Source organism: Aythya ferina, assembly GCF_964211825.1.
Source record: "Aythya ferina genome assembly, chromosome: 2".
Classification (NCBI taxonomy): domain Eukaryota; kingdom Metazoa; phylum Chordata; class Aves; order Anseriformes; family Anatidae; genus Aythya; species Aythya ferina.
The window spans coordinates 119,471,005-119,486,851 of NC_140297.1; the positions used below are offsets into that span (position 1 = coordinate 119,471,005).

Consider the following 15,847-nt stretch of genomic DNA (forward strand, 5'->3'; position numbering starts at 1 on the left):
TTGTTTTTTTTAGATCCTTACAGAAAAAGCACACCCTACAGAAATCTATGCCAGCACCTTAGCTCGTAACAGTGAAAACAGCTGTGCTGAATCAATGACCTCCTGAAGCTGTTTCTCTCTTTGCAATCAAGCTCACAATGCATACCACTACTTATGTAAGGCAAGGAAGCATAACAAGTTGTGAAATACAATCCTCTGCCAGCATGAAAACTGTCGAGAGAAGTCTTCAGCTCCAGATCTCTAAACAGAATATGATTTAAAAAAAAAAAAAAAAAAAAAAAGTTCTTTGCTATGGTTGAGCTGTTTACATACATTCGAATTGTGCTTACAAATGAGTCCTCTGATTTTGCAACACATCTACAGCCCATTTCAAATTAGATATTTATGTCAAAAGAAGACTACTTAAATCTTCATTATTCTGTGCATTCAGTCCCTCTTTCTGTAATTTATACATTTGTGTGTATACACACTAGGAGAAAAAAAAATAGCCAGTCACTCTCACCTATCTGTGAAAGCCTTGTGCAACTTCCAACACCAAACACAAAGAAAATTTGGCATGTGGAATGGGTTATAATCAAGCTCTATTGCCCTCTCCAACACATTACCCACTCTTTCCAGCACTGCCTATTCACCCACAGTTCATTCACAGCTGCTTAAGACACTTCTGCATCAGCTTTCAGACAGATCTCTGTGAGCCCCATTCTCAAGCAGTGAATATGGCCCTCACTCAGCTATAGAGAATATCCAGCTTGATGCTGATTCAGTGGCAGAGAAAATCCACATATTATCACAGTAACATGGCACAAAGAACTGATCTAGAACATAAATCATTCTGTCATTTCAGATTTGCCCCGGTCATTTTGATGGAATATCTTTGTACTTGCAAAGCTTTCCACCCGGGGGGGTATTGTCTGTTCTCATGCAGCCAGTCAAAGTCACAAATTCAGCATGAGCTTTGTATTGCTTGCTCTGCTAAGTCAACAGCAATGTGATCGGGAGTGCAGGATTGTCCTATCTTTTAGGTAATCAAATAGTGCACAAATCTGGCACTAAAGATCATTAAAGCATGACCAAAGAGGAAGCCACTATCAGGAGAAAAGAGCAACAACTGTTTATGTCTGTTACAATTTTGATAATTTCAAAAATTCATTACCATGGAAACATTCATTTTCTAAAAAAGATCCAGAGTTACTAACTTACATGTATGATGTCCTGCAACACCAAATATGGACAATATTATAATTAGAAAGGGACAGATATACCAGATTAGGCAGTCTGTTCACTTCCATATTGCCCAGCCTGGTAAACATAGTCACTACAGAGCACTGTGTTGTCTTCATAACACTTTCTTTAAAGGAAATAATACTGCCTCTGTGAGGATTTTACATGACCTTTCAAAAATATAGCAGAAATGCTTTTTTCACTAAAAGCTTTAGATTCACAAATGGGATATTAAAGTTTTACTCAGCACCTACAAAAAGAGGTACCTCCCTACAATGAATGTCTGTGGTGATATCCATAGAAGAGTTTTTTTCTTAATACCAGATTAAAAAGAAAAAAAAAAAAAAGTACATCAAACCCACAAACCAGAAAGGACATCCAACAAAACCAAGTAATTTGTTGCACTAAATGTTGTTTAGCCTTGCATGAACCAGTATTAACAGAAAAAAAAATATCTGAAAACTACAAATCAGAGCAAGTACATGCCTCTACTGCATTCAACCAATGTCCCCAGCCAACAAAATATTTTCTCTGTTTCTGTTGAAGATACCTATAAAAAAAAATAAAAAAATCACTAAGTAATAGACAAACCTTATTTGTAAGTCATTTACTTCAGCTCTCTAAATAGAAGGTGATCTCAACCTTGCAAACCTTTTGGGACATAATATTTTCATAAAAGCCATTCGAAACCTCATGTGACAGAGTGGGTAAAGAAATGGGTTCAGAGAGGAATTGAGCCACAAAAGCCAAAAGGTGATTTCATAAAGGGACTTATGGATGCACCTTCCTTGGCAAGCCCCACGAATAATCATTAGTAAAGTATATGGTGCCCAGCAAACGGCAAAGACACAAACAATTATGGCAAGCGATTTAGCAATTTTCTTGTCTCTTTGCAGTTTTGACCTAGCATTTGTGCGGAAAGAAGCAGAGAAGTCCTTTTTGAGAGGTGTGGGACTCATTGGTGCTGGAGATGGGCAGGTAGAAACCAGTGATGGTCTCAACGACCTCGTTAATGATGAAACACTGTCCTCCATTTCCAACGAAGATGACACATCAGATCTTGGCAAGAAGCAAGATCTCCAGGACGAGCTGCTGCTCCTTGGAGGCTCAGAGTCCTGAATGCTGCCACGCCTCTGGCGCCTCTGGATGTTGTTGAAGATGTGCACGTTGAAGTAGGTGACCGAGATCAGCGGCACAAAGAACTCCAGGGTGGATGCACAAAGGAGGAAGTACCAGTTGTCGAAGAACTCAGCGTGGCACTGCCCCTCCTGCACCATGCTGCAGCCAGCCACATACTCCCACAAGAGAATTGCTGGGCAGTAGAGGAGGAAGGCAAAGACCCAGATGGCCACCATCTTGACAACAGGGTTGGACATTATTCCCCGCTGCACTCTGTAAGATACCTGTGAGAAAAGGACCTGTCACTTACTCAGGTAACATTTTGGAACTATCTTAAAACAAAATAAACAATCAAATCAAATGCAATATTAGTTCTGCAGTTTCCCAGACACCTACACCATCTTCACTTTTGTAAGGTCCTAAAACCACTACTAATCTTGCTCATCAAGTACTGCAATTCTGTAATTAATTTTAATACTTAGGATTGCAAAAGGACCAGAAATGATGATGGCTAAACTACCATTCTAAGGGTACTGGGACATAGCTTGTTTTCATCACCACCACAGTCAGACAGTAATAAGGACTCAGTTTATGATTCATGAAATGCATACTCAAGCTTAGAGGAGAGTCAGAGCAGCTGTTGGACTTCTTTCCTGCACAGGCAAAAGTTGAAGACTTCTGCATTAGAGAGGTTGCTATGAGAGACTGCAAACACTAGGCAGTATATTTTTAAATATTATTTCCTCTTGCCATAATAGAACAATATATCCCAGACATATGCTTTAACATCCCTTATTTTATTGAAACATTCTGTTTTAACACTCACTTTACCTCATAAACAGCTCGTTGTATTACTACAAATGTTGATGTTTTTATATCTACCCAGACTGCATTCATTTATTTTACTCTCTAGCTGTAAAAATCTTTGAAAAGATATTAGGAGCTAAAGTCATATCATCCAAAGTTAGGAAATATGACAGTTAAAACCACCCTTGCAACAGCCTAGTCAGTATGTAAAATACATAATTCTAGCTCTTGGACCCCCACAGCTTTCAACACTCAAGATGATCACTTAATGAGAATTTGGTCAATTTTATTTATGCCATACTGTTCAATATTTGTCATCCCAGGCTTTTCTGAGATGCAGAAGTACTATCTTCCTCACCAACTTCCTATGCCATTTTTTAGTGCAGTAACTGCGTGTTATACAATTATTAATAAATGGTATCTTCATTAATTTTCACGTATGACCTTAGGGGCATTGTTGTTCCTATTTTATCGTGAGTAACAGAGTAATGACACAGTTTTACAAGCATTATTTTAGAATCTCAGTTTTAAACATCTGGGCCTGATATTTCAGACTCCTTTACACCTTAAAGCATCAATTTAGACCACAACTCCAGTTCTCTTCATCTGCAGTAATGAATTTGCAGCCCTCTGCAAGACCACAAGCATCTCAATTTAGTAGTCAGAAAACAGGAAGCTCAGTGCAGCTTCACAAAAACTCAAGTCTGAAATGACTCAACTCTGACCATAAACTAGGCCTGCAGGAGAGGTGAATCCCAAGTCCATGAGGAAGCATGATGTTTTTTTCTTTTGGATAAAAAGTTACACATTTCTGGACTCACTCCATTCTAATTATCTAGAGGAAAAAAACAGAAGGTGATCATGTAAGAACATGGGGCCCATCTGGATTGCAGAAACCTTTTTAATTTACTTTTCTCACATCCTGGGCTCTACAACTTCATTAATATTTTTTCAATAGTGCAATTCCATAAATACAGGGGTTTCCATACTTTATTATTCAGCTTTAAAAAAAAAAAAAAAAAAAAACTAGCAAGAGAAACACAACAACAACAACCAGCCCTAAAACCGCAACACCAAGGAAGAAGAGAAAGAGATAAGGCATCGTATCAGCACGTCCCAAACAAGAACCTCCCAATCTAACACACAGCTCACATCCCTTGAGCTAGTAGGCTCATAAAAAGCAAAGGATATTGATTATCTTCCATCTGGGCAAACACCAGGTAAAGTTTAGAAATTGTGGACATTAATATTTAGCAGATATTGTTAGAAGCAGAAGAATGATATTATTCATGAAACACTTCTCTCTCTGCACTTTTTGATCCCTTCTTTTTACTTCAAAGATGTTTCCAGTCAGCTGCCTGTTGGCAGCATGTGTCAATCACCCCCCATGGGGTAACACAAATCCTCACCTATTCTCCAGTCAGTCAATCCCATGTCTCTCTCCATATCCTCTTCTCCTTTTAAAAAATTAACCCAATCCTAAGTGCCTCCCTGACTCAACCTAGTTTTCATTACCACTCTTTTAATGACCGAAGACCATACTCTCACTGCCTCTTTCCCACCTTGACCTCCCCACCTCCCTTTGCAGTGCAGTTAGATAGTTTCTAATCCAAGCAGAAGCAGGGAAACACTGAAATTGTGAGCAAGGCGTTACCCTGTCTCTAAGTCCCAGGCACATGCAGCTAGGTAAATGGAAGGAAACATCTTACTTCCAGCATACTTTGTTGAAAAATACCTAGCACAGAAAAAATCCCCAAAGAACTTAGCTGCCCACATCTGCCAAATCTCTATGAAATCTTTGCAAACTTTGCATACTTAGGCAAATTCTCAGAGGCTAAGAAAAAGCATATCCACAGCAACCTTTCTGCCAGAGTTGAAGTATCTATTACAACATTCTCAAGCATCAGAGTTTCTCCAGATTAAAATGGTAGGAAAATGAAGGACTACCTAGCTTCTAATGTTTTTTTGTTTGTTTGTTTGTTTGTTTTTTGGTGAGCACTCTAAGTTTTAAGTTTTATAGAAATCTCAAAATAAAGAAAGAAAGAATTAGAAATGTTCTTACAGCCTTTGTAACTGACAGGAAACGGTCGTAGCTGATAAGGACAATGTTAAACACTGAAGCTGTGCACAGGAGATAGTCCATAACTAGCCAGAGCTTGCACAGGCCTCTTCCAAAGTGCCAGGTCCCTGTCAGGGCATAAGGGATGTACAGTGGTATGCAGAACACACCTGTAGAAATAAAGGAAACACACATATCAGTCAGCACTGCAGTCAGTGCTATGCAAACATAGAAACATTCCAACAAAAAAGTGATGCTGACTGCAACTGTTGGCTGGAAGGCTTCATATTCTCATGCAACCGATGAACATCCTGTATTAAGCTACTGACATTAAAATAAAGACAAAAGATTCTTTTTCCCCCTACTATAATTTACTTTTTTTTCAAAAATATGGTCTAACTGCCATGCTTCTATCCTCTTAGAAGCATGATATGATACCCAAAAGCACTCCAGAAGTAAGTTTTATAGACATACAATATGAATTTCAGATTAATCTTTCAAAACATATAATCAGAAGGTTAACAAAACTGCAAGGTTTTATTAAGTACTTCCTGTTTAACATTTCCTTTTGTCATAATATCATCATAACCACTTTTCAGTGGTAAGCTTACAAGGTATTATCTGTGGGAACGCATCAAGTAGTGGGAACATACGTAAATGACCATGACTACCCAAAATCAGTCTCTTAAATCCAAATGTCACAAAACTGCCAGTATAATTTCATTGTAACAATATTCCAGGTGAATTTACTACACACAGAGTCACAACGCACACTTGCAAGGCTAAAGAGCTAACAGTGTACTATGCTATGTCAGATAAATGTAGCAAAACATAAGAATGAACAGCAGCAAGGCTGCAGTTAAATACCTCTACAGAGGTACTAATGCCTGCTCCTTGAAACAAAAGGTTACATCATGTACTTTAACATTCACAAGAAAAAGAAAAAAAAAATAGAATTACTTCATAATAGTCTATGATGCTGTAACTGGTACTGAAGAGTATCTTGAGAGTTTCTGTTTCTCTAAATATCTTGAGAAGAATGCCTGTTATTCTCCCTCTGCCATGGATGAAGAGACCTCTATGCTATAGATCCAGAAGTACAGAGATGAAGTAGAAGTTGTTAAAGGTCAAAAATCAGATAGAATGCATATGATAGATGAGAAAGGCAAAGGACTCTGCAAGTGTAAAGACATGCTTTTAGCAGTTAGGATCCAGATAATGTACACATATCCTGACTCCAAACTGTGTAGCTACAGAACTACAAGTCAGTGTGATGCTAAAGTACATAAAGCTTTTAACCAAGTTTCAAATGAAAAGCTAGACAAATGTCATTAAACACAAAATTGTGGAAGTTAGGCAATGCCAAATAAGCTGTACTTTTTCCCTACTTCAAACTTCTCAAATAGATGACAGTACTTGCTCAGCATGGTGCTAGACTGTGAGCAGGATGACAGAATGCCTTCAATTGGTTTTCTATTCACTGCTGTTGTTGTTGTTGTTGTTGTTTGTTCGTTTTGTTTGGTTGTTAGTTTTTCTTCTCCTGTGTACCATAAGGCACTCTGTACTGCAGGGAGGGAACTGCTGTCATTGACAAAGGTCCAGGTTGCAGGGCTGTGTCTGGCAGAACAGTGTTTGAGAGCTACAGGCAAGAATCAAACATCCCAAACTGGGGGACACGATGGGCTCAAGGTGATATCTGCAGGACTCAGCCCTAGAGATGATCTGAATTTTGGAACAGCTGCAATGAGGTGTTTTCACTCAGAAGCACCTATCTGGGTGTTCAGACAGCTGCAGTTTCTGTGCAGAGGCTTGTGCTATTTGAGTGAGGCCATTGGATGACCAGAGGGGTGCTTCAAAAAGATTAGGCATGCATCCAGACCGCAGGCAGCAAGAGCTCTGTAGCACAACAAGGCAGTTACAAGGTGGAAGAAGTCATCATCTTTATAGGGGAAAGGATCAAAATATCACACAGAATAAAAACAGTTTCAGAAGTTGTTGTTGTTGTGATGTGGCAAGTCAGAATATGGACTTCATGAAAGAGCCACCCTTCTTCACAAGCATTCATCTGCATACACAGCAATTTAAACAAGATTTTTGCCAGAGCCATTCAACAGCTGAGAGCATTCCAGTGCATAAATCTCCAATTGCACATCACAGTAATGTTTTGTGTTTTTTGCATGAAACATATTATGCATCATTGTTTAGTTGCAAACCTGAGGTTATTATCTGTATTGTACTACAGTAGATTGAAACAGAAGATATCAACAATATATGCAAGATAAACCAGATATTGTAAACTATGTAATTTGGCTTTCTATACTTTAGTCAACCTACTACAAAAAACCTCCCACTCTTTCTTAGTAAATGTTGATTCACACACAGAAGTATTTTTTCTTGAAGCAAAAGCATTAGACATCTACTTATACGACAAAGGACCTATTTCCTATGATAACACGTTTCTGAAAGATAAGCGACATTACAAGTATTTATATGAAAAATGATGCATTATGTATCTCATATTTTGAGACATAATAGGCTGTTAAAATGCTTAATACAATTTCCAACATTCCTTACCGTTCCCCATGGCACACGATTGGGAAGTATTTCTCCAAGAAGAAACCATACACCAAAATAAGGCCCTCTTCCACCTCTTAACATTACTAGAAAGCAAATACTATATTTCCAGCACTGCAACTTACCTACTGCAAAGTCAGAAATAGCAAGATTGAGAAAAAAATAGTTACTCCGATGCCTGAGATTTCTGTCCATAATGAAAGCAAAGATCACCAGGACGTTTCCAAGGACTGTGACCAGAGCTAGCAGCACCATAAGCAGAGCCAGGAGCACCAACACACCCGTGGAAAATGCTGAGGTCTCTGGCTGTGTGGATGAAGTCCCATTACATGGTCCCATTATGTTTCCATCAGCTTCAGCAGTGCTGTTGTGCATATTGTGTATCCAGGTGAGTTCAGTCCAGAAAGAAACTCTTGTAATCCAAAAAGTTGAGATTCATAAAGAGTACTAACAGCTGAAACCAAAAAGACAATAAACATCCAAAAAATTGAGTCAAAAGGGAAAAAATAAAAGGTTCTGATGCCAGATAAATCTATTTGTGTAAGATATTTAAATTTTAATAAACACCAACACATCTGCAACCATGTGTATCTGTAGGAGAGCTACCAGGAACAAATGTGCAGTATTTTCAAGCTCATACTTTAAAACGTAAGTTCTTCTTTATGCAACCTGATAATTATCTGGGTGGTCATGAGGGCTGATTCAAGATTTTCTCTTTCCTCTCCTTCTTCCACACCCCCTTCTTCTCAGAAATGTTTTGTTTGTTAGGATTATGGATCTCAACTTTTTCTGGAAAATGTTTGTTGGTTTTGGTTACATATCATCATGGGAATTTAATCTATGTTACACTACCAATTTCATACTTGCTTATCTCTTGTCATCATATTTCTGTAGGCTTATGGTCTCTCTGCATTGTGTTGTAGGTTTTTGCTGACCAAAGGCATAGAGTACTTCGTTGCTGTTCCTCTTTCTGTGGAGCATAGGACTAAAAATTGGTACTCTGTGAGTAAGCATATGCCGAATTACTTAGCAGAGCAATCAATCAGTAATGGCCTAATCCTCAGAAATCAGGTTTTTAAAACTCATAGCAGCCTGAGTGACACAGAATCAAGGAATTCCCAGAGTCAAGGAATGAAATACTGACTCCTTGAGTGTGAAGGAGAGCTTTGCAATTAACTTTAATAGGACAAAGCTTTTCTTTCCATGCTGGTGGGAGGAAATGAAAGTCTTCCACAAGTTTTTTGTATGAGTTATGAAGCCACTTGCAGAGAGCCGAGTATTCCACAGCTGTAAAAATTCAATCATTTTTATTATAGGTTCTAAAAACACTTTGGTGTCTAATTTTAGATACTTAAATTCAAAAAACATTGGCCATCATGTCTGTGTTTCTGTTGTGGGAACAAATTCATTAGCATTCTCAAAGTGTTTTTACTGAATGGTTGAACGGCAGCAGTACAAAATCACAAAAGTTTATTATCCATACGAATAACTGCACAGCATGCATGTCCATTTCTGCTTTAAGTTATATTTCCTTTCCTGGTAAGGCTGGAAATGTAGAAAATATAGATTGACAACAACTACTAAGTAATGCCACTAGCCTTTCTTCTGCTAGCAATATGTAGGCTGATCTACGTGAAGTTTTAGAGGTTTCAGATATTATGTGGTTGAGAAGAAAATAAAGTGGTGAACAAAACTGAGGGCAGATTAAGGGTTCAGCTAAGTCTCTATCCTGTCTCAGCAGCCAGAAGCCTAAGGAAGAGGGTAAGAAAATAGTAAAATATACCACTGGTGTTCTCCCCCTACATTCAGTGATTTGTGGCTCAAGATACTGATACGGTACCAGATGCGATATTTGACTATTTGTTTTCACTTTTTTCTGATAAACAATCAACTTCTTACTCTTTTTTTTTTTTTTTTTTTTTTCTCTTCTATGTGTTACTGATAGTAAATAAATATCACAGGGCTTTTACAAGCCTCTAAGGAGGGCAACAGTCCTTCTGTGCATTCAAAGCCAGAGAACAGCAGGAAAATTGCCACGGTTGCTGCCAAATCACAGATCTATTATAAAACATTATCATGTCCTAATCATACTTAGCAACTCCTTCCTCATACCTAATGCAGCCAGTTCTTTTTGACCAGTCTCACCTTCTTATCATAGGAGAAACAGCTCACCCCTGCAAATTCAAAGTGGTAGCCCTGTGGAAAGAAGCACCAAACCTAGAGCAGCAATTTACTTGAATGCAATATACCTGCTTCAGACCTTCATAACTGGATGCACAGAAACTGTACAGCACAGAGGATCCACCTCTAGAGAAAAGTGCATGAAAGGTTTTCTTCTCTTATAGACCTCTTATTCTTATTGGAGAGCAACTTTTTGCTCAGGCAGATGATGACAGGACAAGGGGGAATGGTTTTAAACTAAAAGAGGGGAGATTTAGATTAGATGTTAGGAGGAAATTCTTCGCTCAGAGGATGGTGAGGCACTGGCACAGGTTGCTCAAAGAAGCTGTGGATGCCCCATCCCTGGAGGTGTTCAAGACCAGGTTGGATGAGGCCCTGGGCAACCTGATGCCAGAGGTGATGCCCCTGTCTATGGCAGAGGGGTTGGAACTAGGTGATCTTTAAGGTCACCAACCTACCAACCCAAGTCATTCTGTGACTCATTCTATGAATCTGTTAGATATTGGGGTGCTTGCCCTCAGTCAGGAGGGGGCCCTTGAATGGACTTCTCCATATCCAGCAGCACTCCTGCCTTTTTCAACTGCAGAAGGTAGGAGAAGACCCAACCTCTTCACTATTATTTAATACTGGAGACTTTTGGATATGCTTTTGATTCCTAACTTGTCCATAGATAGCAGAAATACCTGATCAAGCTGGCAGGCTTTTTACAGGCTGGTGTCTCTGATGAACCCACTCACAGTCACCAGTTGTGGAAGACAAGCATTTGTTACAATTTCTCCAAAGCCCCATGATGATCAAAATAATCCAAAAATCTTACAAAATAAACAAACAAACAAACAAACCAAAAATAAAAAAAACATAGATCTCAACTGTGCTCCTAAAGTATATTGTCATGCAAAAAGTACCTCACACAAATAGGCAAGCCATAAAGCAGAAAATTACTGTTTGTAACAACTGCATTTAAAAATTGATTCTCCTATTAGCAAGTCCCATACAAATTTATGCATTTTTGATTCAGTGAGAATCTTTGATAAAATAATTAAAGCTACATTGACAGTAAAGTTATTGACGCTATTTGCAACTACTCAGTCCTAGAGCTGGAAAGCTGCAATTACAGCTGTTTGCAAAAATGAGAATAAGGTTTTGGACTCTTTTTTTCCTCTCTCAAACTGCTTTACAAAGTGTAAACAGAGAGGTTGTCACTGTATCTTAACCCAAAATTGTCAGTGTTGAGTGAAATGAATTGGGAGAGTATTATGAGCATTTAATTAGGTTACCCATATAATTGCTTCCAACATACAATGACCACATCCTCAATTTTGTAGCTTGTCATAGTTTTAGTGTGCACGTATCTAACAGCTGTGCTAGACCTTGTTAAAGGTAAAATGTAGAGAAGCTAAACAATCAAGCTAATAAATATGGTTTCACTTTGAATTCCTTTGCCATTTGTATTCCCTAGTCCTGCGGCAAGAATTAAAACATCATCTCCAGCACAACAGCATTTGGCAGTCCCTAAAACCCCCTGGGAACCAGAACATTCCAGGCTCCACTTCTGGTCCAAGCAGACTCTCCCCATAACTTTTCAGTGTTACGTGGTTTCTTTGCTTCACTTCCCTCAACCCTTAGACAAAAGCCATGCTTACTGAGCTTCTTAAAATCTGAGTGGAATTGTGCATTAATAAAGTATGTCAGTGGAAGAGAATGAAAAGTATGGTACACTCTCCAAAATCCCTTTACTCTATTAGTTAACTCATCTGGGAAGCAAGGAAGTCAGATTTCACAGCCTCCCAAATCAAGTTAAAGATAAGACTCATCCTAGCTGAGCACTCTACCAATAGTCTATTCAATAGCAAGAGGGGAATCAGCAACAGCACTGTTTTTCATGAGAAACAGCTGAGTTAACAAATGATTTAAATCTGAGTGTGCTTTGGGGGAGCATATAGCTACATAATTCCTTTCCATCCCTCTCCCTCAACATTTCTCCTTGGAGCTAACTTACATGTATATCTAACTTGGTTTCTCACAGCCTTGGGCACCCAACTCTTCCACACCATGCTTGGAAATTTTGTGTGGAGAGGGCTGCTATGATCACTGACACTGTTCTCACACGCCTTGGGAAGGCACTCGAGATCACAAACCCATTTTCCACAAGTCAGAATGACAGGTAACCAACCTGTTCACATCCAAAGGAAAATCTACATCAGTCAGCAAGGCTGTGTTTGTTTTCAAAGTTTAATAGAAGACCACTACTAAAATCTGCTTTTAGCAGATTTGTGTCTGTGGCTGTAACTAGGATTAAACGAGTCTGGAAAACTTGTCTAATAAGTACTGAATACACTTCTGGTTTTCTACTGGGGTCAGGCATCATATGAACTATTTTATGATAATCCCATAAAGAGATACAGAATTTTAATTTAAATAGGTATGCTAGGCAATAAACGCATAAGCACAGACTAATACACTGAAAGCATCCACAAGTAAACGTTATGGCTTCTGCTTCCCCAGGCATTTAACAAAAAAACAGAGTAAACATTAAGAGAATCACCCTGAATTAGCCATTTACTGAAGTGGTGTGATCTTACAAGAGCAAGAAGTTACGAACAGTTCAAAATTGCTATGCTGCAGTTACAGAGAAATTTGTCTCCATTTTAAAATGCTACAGGTGGTAGGTTTTCAAAACAAGTGACCTTTCTATACTTCTATACCAAATTTAGATGAAATATTCTGTGTCATCACAACTTCTAGCAAGAACAACAGTTCATTTCTAAAACAGCTGGAATTTACTAACGCTTTTCTAATCAAAGTCTCTGTTTTACAGAGAAACCACCTGGCATTTCTTTAAAAGGTACATTGCTAACCAACTAACCTGATCAGAGAAGCTACATATGAACTCCAGCTCTTGGTCCCATCACCCAAGTTTGAACAAGAAAGAAAAAAAGAAATCATTCTGATACTACCTCGTAGGAGACTGGGATCCTATAATGGTTTATTAGGTTTCAGCTGTAGTCCTGATTCATTTCCAGTGAAGTGAAGCGAAAACAGTTCACTATAATACTTTTCTTTTTCTTTCTATTGAAATTTATAACCATTCCACAAGTAGGGGATATGTATAAAACCTATCTTTTTCTCAACAAATTTACAATATTTGACAACAAAAACTCACTGTTAAAACTGCGGCTTCAGTTTAACATTATATAATTTACTAGGAAATAACTTGAAATCTCTTTCCCTCGCTCGATCTCACTTGTTAGTTCACATACATATAATTTATTCAACAAAACCTGATTTCTCACCTGGTCACACCATCAAGTTCTGGACTGAACAATGTCAAACTTTCCTTATTTATAATACTTTCCTGCGACTTAAAGATTTAAATCATCGTAGTTTACATTGATAAATAAGAGTATTATGTTGTGCAGAAGAAAGAATTTACAGTACCAGAATTTAGGGTAAAGCACTTAATGGGAACATGGAGATCATGCCCCTATAAAAACACTCCAAGTTAGATCTTCAACTTACTCAAAAGCAAGTAAGTTTCTACACCTGCTAAAAGAGGAAATTGCCATATCTAAACCTAATCTTGTGTCAGCACACTTAAGTGAAGAAAGAAAAAAAAAGTAATTATTTTCCCCACTAAGCGCGGTAGTTTTGCTGATTCTGCTTAACTTAGTTTCACCACAGAACCCTGCAAAAATGACACGTACCTTTCAGAAAAAGCAAACCTCTCTCCTCTCTGGATAAACACATACCAAAGGCTACAACTTGCAGACCGTACCCCAAAAGCAAAACCAATGACGTATGTGAGCAACATAAAAGCTAAACGATCATTAAAAAAAAAAAAAAAAAAAAAAGAGAGCGTTATAGGGGTTTTATGATTAAAAGTAATTATCTGTTTTGTTCTCACAGCACTTTTTAATTAACAAATGAATACCAATCTAAAGTTACTATAGTCCAGAGACAAGAGATGCCAGTAATTGCAGTCCATTTGAGACCTGGTCTAGTGGGAAGTGTGCCTGCACACGACAGTGGGGCTGGAATTAGGTGACCTTTAAGGTCCCTTCCAACTCAAACCATCCTGTGATTCTATGCCTGCCTATTAAAGGTTAGACTATAGGAATTTGCAGCTTACACAACTGTTACAAAGAATAATTTCACCTATTTTTAAGAGATCTGGTTTGCTTGCCACCTCTCCCCCAACATTTTTTTCCTTTGGTTTCCAGCCTCAGAGCACAAGTAGTTCCAGAAGCAAACATGTTCTCCAATAAGTAAGAGAAACCAAACATTTTATAGCTCAGTTTCTAAAGAAGTTTCTAAAGAAGGTTCTTGGTTTCTGTGTTAACAAGTTAACCACACTATACACACCTATGAAAGTGTAAGGATCAAGATGTGCTCTATGTGTCTGCTGCTGCTTCACCCTACACACAATAGGTTGTGTGCGTCCCTTGGTACCAGTCCCAGTGTGAATAAATCCTTGACACATCTCAAAGACTTCTATATCAGTGCCAAATTTTTGTTCCTGCAACATAACACCACTGCTCCTCTAACATTTTCTGTATTACAAAGGAGAAACAATTGAATTCAACTAAGCACCAGGATGCAGCCTCCCTGCAGCACTAACAATCCAAGCAGAAGCATTGCAAGTTCTTGAGGCCATCAGGCATACTGAGGCATTGCTTTCAAAGGAAAGGACAGACTCCTGTATTGCAAAACTCTTCTGGAAAGCCAGATGAAAACTTATTCTTAGAATAAAGGAAGTTCAAACTTATGCTTATACACACACACACCCCAAAAAAAAAAAAAAAAAAGGAAGAGAATACAACTTCTCTAATCAAAAAGCGTCCACAGGACAGCTAGCCAGCACTTCATGTTCCCACTGAATGAAACAGTGTGAAAATAAAAACACATTGCCATTATGACAACCTTCTTTTAATTCTCTGTCACCAGCCATTCTGTAATAGAGCATTCATTTTGCTCACTGAGTGGCTGACCTATGTGGTCTACTAGATTCACACAGAAGTTATCAACAACTTGTTTCTTCCATTTGGGGGTTTTTAGGTTTTCCCATCAACACTGAAATGTGAATTCTGGAGAAAGATCTGTAATTTCTGGAAGAAAGTCTTACACCTAAGTTTCCACAAACCTCAGACTGAAGACACAAAAGTTCAGATCTTCCGAATGAGCTGTTGAAAAGCACATGCAGCACCATGAGTGGAATTGAATCTATGGCAGCTACAGCAGAACATCTCACAATTCACCTGCTTTCCTTAGTAAGTCATCTCGACAATTTCTGACCTTCATAAAAGCACAAGACACTTTGGAATACTTCAGTCAATAAAGAACTGCAAGTGTATGACAAAATTTTGATTACAAAAGAGTCCATCAATAAGATAGACCAACTGTGAACAACAAGCATCACCCAAAAAGTGCCCAGACTTCTATATGCTGTAAGGGCTCCTTCCCTGGAAGGAATGCTATTTTAATACAGCAAGTGCAGCTGCTAGCCTGAACTCAAAAGAGCTATAAAATGCAGACAAGGTAATATAACTGCATATAACTGTTGCACCAAATCAATGCAGGATCTACCTGTCAGAAAGTCTATAATATCCTTGATTTATTTTTTTTTTTAATCACTTATTTCAGTGGTACTTTTCAAGTTACCAAAACCTTTAGGGAATATTTCTGTTGCTATACCAAGATTTGAGCAGTTACTTTAATTAGATGAAGTTTGCCCTGCAGAAGCTTTTCTGGGGAACACATACTGAACTATTGCAATGAACAACAGTGTAAAAAAGTGTAAAAACGTATCAGCCAAAAGGCATACACAAAACTGGTGGTCAAATAAGCTAGTCTTACAGACACACATTTAAATTATGCAGTTGCCACCAG

At 38.3% G+C, this 15,847-nt stretch overlaps 1 protein-coding gene across 1 annotated transcript; it reads right to left on the bottom strand.

The window, feature by feature from the left end:
- Window positions 1–1,616: 1,616 nt before the first annotated feature.
- Window positions 1,617–9,159, bottom strand: LOC311432718 (histamine H3 receptor-like). The gene is made up of 3 exons (XM_084511203.1): window positions 7,906–9,159; window positions 5,210–5,376; window positions 1,617–2,624 (listed from the first exon to the last, which is right to left on the bottom strand). Exons 1-3 carry the CDS (start codon window positions 8,153–8,155, stop codon window positions 1,842–1,844), a joined length of 1,200 nt encoding a protein of 399 aa, XP_084367329.1. The 5' UTR covers window positions 8,156–9,159; the 3' UTR covers window positions 1,617–1,841.
- Window positions 9,160–15,847: the final 6,688 nt, after the last annotated feature.

Bases quoted from the DNA above. Each gene is read 5' to 3' on its own strand.
- LOC311432718 (XM_084511203.1), bottom strand. From the start codon at position 8,155: ATGCACAACAGCACTGCTGAAGCTGATGGAAACATAATGGGACCATGT. The intron at 5,377-7,905 runs GTAAGTTGCAGT...TTATTTCTACAG, and splicing joins TATTTCTGACTTTGCAGTAG to GTGTGTTCTGCATACCACTG. The intron at 2,625-5,209 runs GTAAGAACATTT...CTTTTCTCACAG, and splicing joins TCCTGTCAGTTACAAAGGCT to GTATCTTACAGAGTGCAGCG.